Source organism: Lipotes vexillifer, unplaced genomic scaffold (genome assembly GCF_000442215.2).
Source record: "Lipotes vexillifer unplaced genomic scaffold, Lipotes_vexillifer_v1.1 scaffold63, whole genome shotgun sequence".
In the NCBI taxonomy this organism is placed as follows: domain Eukaryota; kingdom Metazoa; phylum Chordata; class Mammalia; order Artiodactyla; family Lipotidae; genus Lipotes; species Lipotes vexillifer.
In genome coordinates, this window is record NW_006784492.1 from 1,620,931 (window position 1) to 1,628,415 (window position 7,485).

The 7,485-nt window shown below is 64.2% G+C and overlaps 1 protein-coding gene across 1 annotated transcript in view; it reads right to left on the bottom strand.

Annotated features, from left to right (window-relative positions):
- Positions 1-682: 682 nt before the first annotated feature.
- Positions 683-7,485, bottom strand: part of SORCS2 (sortilin related VPS10 domain containing receptor 2) — a gene marked incomplete at its 5' end in the record, with an annotated part of 504,457 nt that continues 497,654 nt past the window's right edge. Inside the window, 4 exons of the mRNA XM_007456900.1 lie at positions 683-747; positions 2,596-2,699; positions 5,295-5,394; positions 5,884-5,983. Of these exons, the coding sequence (XP_007456962.1) occupies positions 683-747; positions 2,596-2,699; positions 5,295-5,394; positions 5,884-5,983 (369 nt within the window). The remainder of the gene's footprint in view (positions 748-2,595; positions 2,700-5,294; positions 5,395-5,883; positions 5,984-7,485) is intronic.

A 7,485-nucleotide genomic window follows, 5' to 3' on the forward strand; every position in this document is an offset into this window, starting at 1 on the left:
CCCCCCCCCCCCCCCCCCAAAACGCAAACAGCTACCTAGAGAGGTATTTACATGATCTTCAGTTTAAAGAGAGGAAAGACAGCGGGAGGTGTGGAAGGCGGTACTGGGAGGGCCTACCACTGGCTTTCTGGATTCTGGGGGGGCGGTGGACACCCCTGCAGACGGATGGCCCTGCAGTGGGAGCTGCCTTCCTGGAGGTTATGAGGAAGGAAGCAGGGCCCCACTGTCCCTCTGCTGGGACGGGAGCCCGCGGCACAGGTAATGGGGCAGGTCTGCGGTGCTGAGAGCCCGGCCTCTCCCAGCCTCTGGCGGACCAGCCTCAGCCACGAGAAGTCAGGCCCGGCTGCGGTGACCAGCCGTGGGCAGCCAGGGCGGCCGTGTGAGGTCCAGAGAAGTGCCCAGAGTCTGGGACGGTGGGCGGCGCAGCGGGCGGCACGTGGGCCTGGTGTCCAGGGAGGCAGGAGCTGGCGGGTTTCCTGGGCGGCCGTGGGCTGGGCGGGCTTGAGCTGGACAGAGGTGCACCTGTCGTCTTGCGTGGACACAGCTGGAGAAGGAGGCGTTCCCGAGGTCTCTGAGGGGGCGCCGGTCCCAGCCCCGTGCCGGCGGCACGTGTGGTCCTGTGCCCTCCACGGGGGATGAAGCGGCAGAGAGGAGAGAGCTCTGGGCGTGGCCTCCAGCGGCATCAGCCCACCAGGTAGCTGTGCATCTCTCGGGAGTTGACACTCAGGACCACACCGGAGTGATTCCCTGGAGGCACAGAGATGCCAGGCGTGAGCACACGCCCAGCCGAGGGGCAGAGAGAGGACGGAGGGCCGTGCGGGACATGGTGTGGCCTCAACCGGCGTGCGGGGCATCCCGTGCTTCCTGCAGCCCTGCGGGTCGTGCCTGGACGCGGGCGCGGAGGGGTGGGCGTCTCTAGGTTTCCCGGGAGGGGGGGTGACTGAAGGTGGGCTCTCCTGGTGCCGGCACAAGCAGTGGACCCAGGGGGCCTCCGGGGGTGAGGCCATGCCCGCCAGCAGCCACCACACTCACTGCGCTGCAGTGGCCGGCCCGGCGTAGGCAGCAGGGGGAGGTAGGAGGGGCTTTGTGCCCCCCGGGCAGGGGCACTGCAGGGCGGCGAGGCAAGGCCCCAGGAGGCCGCCGGAGGGAGAAGGGGTGCAGTGACGGTGAGAAGGGCAGGGGTCTGCCGGGGTCCTGGGCGGGGCTGTGTTCTGAGCCTGGGGGCCGGCCGGAGGCGTGGCCGGTGGAAGGAGCCGGCACGGGCTGCCAGGAGCCCCCCAGACCCCCGGGCACGTGGGGAGGAAGCGGCCCAGAGCTTCCAGTGGGGCCGCCGGGGGGCATGGGATGGTGAGCCCCGCGTGCCGGCGGAGACCTCGTCAAGGCGTGTCACCTCACGGCCTCGGTTTTGTCATCTGTGACTTGGGGACGATAATATGGCCTCCCCTAAAGGACGGTAGGGGGTGTCCAGAAGGGACTGCCCCTGAGGATTTGGGCAGGGCCTGGCACACACTAAGTGCTCCATTAAAAGAAGCCCTTATTATTACGCCATCATTGCTCTTCGGGGCTTGACAGCAAAGAGCTGCGGAGGCAGGAGGGCCGCGCTCTCATCTCCCTGGGACGCCCACCCCTCTGTCTGAGCTTGGGAAGCCCGGGTCCACCGGGAGCCTCTGCCATCACCTTTCACGTGGGGTGCGACACCGCCTGATGAAGGTGGGGGTGACCACCCGGGAGGCCGCATGGGGCCCCGATGCTCTCCAGCCACCGCTGGAGAGGGCTGAGGGGTCCTGGGGCGCATGGGGGAGCTGGCCCCGAGCCTGGGCTGCCACGCAGGGGAGGGGCACAGAATCGGCTGCGCCTCTTATCGGCTAAGTGACTTGGGAGACTGAGTGGCTGCTGTGAACCTCAGCTGTCCCATCTGTGAAATGGGCGCACGGCCAGGGCCTGCCTCCCAGGCTGGCTGCGAGACTGTGCCGGGAAGCAGTGGCCTGTTGAGGAGTAAGTGCCCAGGAAATCAGGGCTGTCGCCACCGTCCCAGGAGGCCGCGGACCACGGCCCCGAGAGGAACCCGGCTGGGCCGGTGGCCGTGGGAGACGGTGGGGCTGCGAGGTCGGGGAGCTGTGGAGGATGGGAGTGGTCAGCTCCCGACCACTCCAGGGAGAAAAGAGGCACGCGGGCTTTGGGGTCCGGCCGGCCTGCGTCTGGGTCCCAGGCCAGCCGCTTGTCCGCTGTGCTGCCTGGGTGAGCAACGTCACCTCTCTGAGCCTCACCTCCAATCATTTAAAAGGTGAGGACAGGCATTCCACCTCCCACAGCTCCGGGGACACAGTGGATGCGGGTGGCGGGGGGGATAAAGGGGCAGTGACAACACAACCCATGACGGGGACACATTTCTGGAGCGCCCTCCTGGCTGCCTGTCTGGGGGCCTCACAGCAACCCAGCGGTGGGGGGGTCGCCGTGTAGGGGGTGCAGAGAGCAGCTGTTAGGGGTGTGGAGAGCCAGCGGGGTGGGGGGCAGGTGGCGAGGGAAGGGGAGGGGTTTCGGGGCGGTCGTTACCTAGAGTCTGTGAGTGGAGCTCATCATCTATAAACTCCTCACCCTGGATGGCACTCTGCACGTCCTGGCTGTGGCTCACGGGGCTCGTCATTTCCTGTTCCTTCTCGTTGTGCATCTGGGCGTACACGGTCCTGCCGGGGCGTTTCCTGCGGGACGGAGGTGGGGACTCAGGGCTCTGCCAAGGATGCCTGTCCCCAGAAGCCCCCAGTGGAGCCCTGGGCCATCCCTCTGTGTGGTGCTGACATCGCTCCTGGGTCTGCCTCCTGCCCTGTCTCTGCTCCAAGCCACCTCCTCCAGGAAGCCCTCCGTCCCGTGAGCTCCGGCGGCCCGGGGTTTCCCTCTGCCCCCGCACACGGGGTGCTCGCTGTTCATCCGTCTCCCCTCAGGCATGCTGCAGGGAGAGGCTGTTTTATTTTCTTTCAGGTCCCCGTCACCTTGCACCTCAGGGCTCTGGCTGGATTGGCATGCGTTCCCACATGGCACGTGATGTTGACTGGCTCTGAGAGGTGCTTGCTGAGCCCTGCCCGGGGTTCTGGGGCTGGCTGCACCGTCCTCAAGTTCCCATACCCTCCAGGGCAGAGGGAAAGGAGAGCAAGGGCACAGCCCCCTCTGCCTCAGCTGGGACTGGGCTCGGGGCCCCTGGGCCAGGCTCCTTCATGTTCAACACCCCAGTTAGTTGGAGCAAAACCCCAAAAGAGCCCATGATCCCAATTTACAGAAGAGGGAACTAGACTCAGTGGGAGAGTGGGCTTCCTCAGAGCCACTCACCGACACTGGCAGTTCTCTGGAAATATTGAGATGGCAGGATGCACATTCAGGGCCCAGGGTGGGTTGGGCCATGTGGCCGGACCCAGTGGACTGTAGCACTTGATGGCTGTGAGCCTCTGAGACTTAGGGGCTGTTTGTTACGCAGCCAGGCCAAGCCCACGCTGACTGCTGCGTCAGTCAGGAGAGCCCAGCTCCCTGGGCTCCACAGAGCTTAAAGCCTCTGGACAAATGGGGCATTTCTCTCTGCTGCTGCAAGGTCCTCCCCTTGCTCCTCCCTCCCCCTCCTCTGGGGACAAGGTTCCTTCTGGGCCATTTACACTGTGTGTGATAAATCTGGAGCAATTTGTGGAAACTGCAATCTGGACTTCAGGGGGTCTGAAGAAGGCAATCGAAAGAGACCAGAATTCTGCCCCTTTGACTCCCGACCTGCCAGGCCTACCTTCTGCCCACCCCCAGGCAATCCTGCCGTCCTGCAATTCTCAAGTGCCCTGAGAGAAGCCCAAATGGGTGCACCCAAACTGTGGTCCAAGGAGAAAGAGAAAGAGGTGGGGGCAGGTCCCGACTCCAGCCACTGCCTCCAACCCGTCTCTGACTTGGGAGGCGGCGTCTAAATCGTTTTCTCGTTCAGCCTCTCAGGACTCACACCCCATGGCCTGCCTCAGCCAGGCCTGAGCCGGGCGGTTTTCACAAGGTCCCAGTTAAACACGGCGTTATGGCAACAAGGGCGACGGGCACAGGAGAAGGTCTGCAGGAGCTGGGGGCCTGCGTCTGCGCCTGCCCATCCCGCTCCCCTGCCCATCCCGCTCCCCTGCCCATCCCATCTTCCCCTCCCTGTTCTCCCCCTTTACTTCTTCCCTTGTCCTATCCTCCCTCTGCTTAGTCTCCTTTTACAGATGAGGAAACTGAGGCTCAGGGAGGGGAAGAGACTGGCCAGGACCACAGAGCTGGTCAGCAGCAGGGCAGGATGGTGGCCTGGTCTTCGAGGCTGACTCAGCCCTGCTGCCATCTGGGCTGCCCTGCAGGTTGGGGGGCTGCCACCCAGTGTGAACGGTGCTGGAGGACAGAGACCCAGAAGCGTCCAGGGCTCGGGGGAGGAAGGACCCTCGGCCTCAGAGGAGCAAGCGGAGGGTCAGCTCCGTCTCTGGCTGTTCCCAAGGGCGACGCCAACCGGGGAGACCCCAAGGCCACTGGAGCCAAACCAGCAAGACAGGGAGAAACAACGGGCTCAGATCTGGCAGCTGCATTTTGCAGGAAATGAGTCTGGTGACACTTTCTGGTCGTTTTGCTCATTCCCAGGCCCTCGAGGGTGCCCACGAGTCATCCCAGCACCCAGGGTTATTAAACCCATTTCACAGCTGAGGACTAAGGTCAGAGGGGGAGAGAGGCACCACAACCCCTCCCGATGACCGCACGGTGTACTTGCCACCCACCCAACCTCGGCTCAAGCCCCCGCCCGCTCCCACCCTGGGTGTCAGCCGCCCCCCGCTCCGGCCCTGGGTGTCCCGTGCAGCCGCTCCATCTGGAGGCTGGAGCCCCCTCCCAGTGGAGTGTCTGGCACACGGCAGCTCTGGATCATGCTTGCGGAGGGGAGGGGTGGATGAGTGCTGGGGGCAGCGTGGGGTTTGGGCACAGCCTGGGGTCAGAGTCCTACTCCTCACTCCTCAGCTGTGTGGCCCTGGGAAAATCACGTAACCTCTCTGAGCCTGGGTTTCCTCATCTGTAGAATGGGTGGGTGGAGCAGAGAGGAGGATGGGGGTGGAAGAGGCTCCTTGGGTTGTGAGCGGTCGGCTGTCTCCCTCTGGGATCAAGGTGACTCAGAACCAGGCTGTGGGTCCAGACAAGGCCCCTGCCCACCCCAGGACCCGTCGCAGGCACAGCCACAACCCTCCAAGGCCCTGCTGGGAAGCTGCGCCCCGCCCCCACCAGGCCCCGCCCTCACGCCCGGTTAGCCCAGGGAGGCCAGGTGACCTTGCCTTTTGAACTTGTGCAGGATGAAAGCTCCCACCGCGAACAGCCCTACGAGGACGACCGCCACCGCCCAGTAGCCGCCACCTCCTCCCAGGCTTGGAGAATCTGTGAGCAAAGCAGCCTGTGAGTGGTCGGTGTGGGCACCGGCCAGCCTCCTGGCACCCAGGACCCCCACTGAGTAAATCCCGGCCCTGGTCCTTCCTCCTGGAAAGTGGACAGAACTCCTCCGTCCGCATTGATGCTGGCGTGCACACACGGCTGCACACAGCGGAACGCAGCTCCTCAGCTCCTGCAGAGATCCTTGCCCAAAGTGGGGAGGACAGTCCAGGGTGGGGGGCGGGGACAGAGTCACCTGAGACTCTAAATGACGTAAGTTAAAGCAAGAGCTCCATGCTGTGTCCGCGGAGAGCACCGTGAGGCCCTTGGTGTGACTGGGTTTTAACCGGAGGCAACCACCTGTCCAGGAGGAGCATGTGTGCAGGTGGCAGAGGGGTTCCCTCTGCCCCCAGCGTCCACAGTAATGGGTGTCGTCTGAGGGGCCTGGACACACGCCCGCCCCACTCTACAGAGGTGAGCTCAGGCCAGGCCTCTCACCTGTGTCCACGTCCCTCATGGCCACCAGCACCCGGACCCCACCACGCAGGAGGAAGCTGATCTTCTGTGCGTTCAGCACCTGCTGGATGGCCGTGAGCCTCTGAAAGCACAGAGCGGGGAGTGAGGGGGTCCTCAGGGACCCAGCAGAGGAAGCGGGAGAGCTGGGCAGATGTCCACCCTGACCCTCCAGAGCCATGGGGCTGGGGGAGAGCCACTCAGCCTCTCTGGGCCTCAGTCGCCTCCTCTGTAAAATGGGAGTACTAGCCACCAATGAACTCTCACCAAGAACCTACAATGGGACACAAGGTGACCCAAATGTGGCCCTGCCCTCACAGAGCTCTAGTTTTAGTCAGGACCATGGCGTGTGGTAAAGTTGGGGGAACCCAGGGATGCTCCAGGAGGCCCCCAACCCCAGAAATAATCAGGGGAGGCTTCTTGGAGGTGGAAGACCAGGAAGAAGGCAAGACAGGGACAGGAGAGGTGACCCAGGCAGGCGAGTGAGCCCACACCTGAGGCAGAGAAATCCCAGGAGGTGATGTTGCTGGATCATGGTGGGGGGAGGGGGCAGCTGGCCTCTGGGGCGCCCAGCTGGTTTGGCAGTTCAGGAGGGGGGAGTTTTCCTGGTGTTCAAAGGGAACCACTCAGCCCATGTGGGTGTCAGGTGTCACCCTCTGCACAGCTGGGTGCAGATGTGTTGGGGGAGGGGTCCCCCTCAGGGATGGGGTCCCCGTGGCTCTGCTCCCTGGGCCTCGGGGGGATATACCCTGGGGACTCTGCTGACTGCTTCCCTGAGTGGCGTTTCAGCACCTGGGACTCCACGAGGCCCGTTCCCTGCTCACGGAACAAGGGTCCTGAGTCGGGAACTGTGTAAACGGCAGGCCAACAGCCCCAGACCTGAAGGGTCCGGGAAGACGTCTGGTTCTGCCCCTTGACCTCATGGCCTGGAAGGGTCGCTGCACCTTTCCGTTCTCAGGTCAACGTGAGGATTCGTAGGAGCATCGGGGGTGGCGCCCTGAGCCCCATGCTCCGCACGCAGAAAGGCAAGGCTGCTGTCAGGGGCCGTGGCGCGTGGCTAAGTTTTCTCGCTGACTTCGGGCATGTGGCAGACTCTGAGCACTCAGGACAATGGGGGTGGGGTCCCCCCGTCTCTCACCTCCTTCCCTTCCAACCCTCACTCGGAAGCGCCCCGAGTGGGTGCAGCCCCCAAGCCCCGTGCTGGCACCTGGGACCCCCACAGCCTTCCCCTCTGCCCTCAGCTCCTCGTCTGAGAAGTGGGTCGATGCCTCTCAACCCGCCACTGACCCACCTCCAGAGACACCACATCAGCAGGGGCTGGGGGCTTGGCTGGGAGCCCCCAGGTGCGGATGCAGACGCCCTTTGGGACGGGCTGTGGGTCAGTCTGGCACAGGCACAGGTCCACCACGAGGCCGCCCGGGAGTAACTCAAGCACGGTTTGGCAGCCAGAGTGACAGTGGGGCTCCACGCCCGCGCTGTGCTTCCTGGTGGGGGCCTCACTGAGCCTCACTTCCCTCGTCTGTAAAATGGGACGATACCACCCACCCACAGGGGTCCTGCTGGTCTTGTTGTATCCGTGCCTCCATG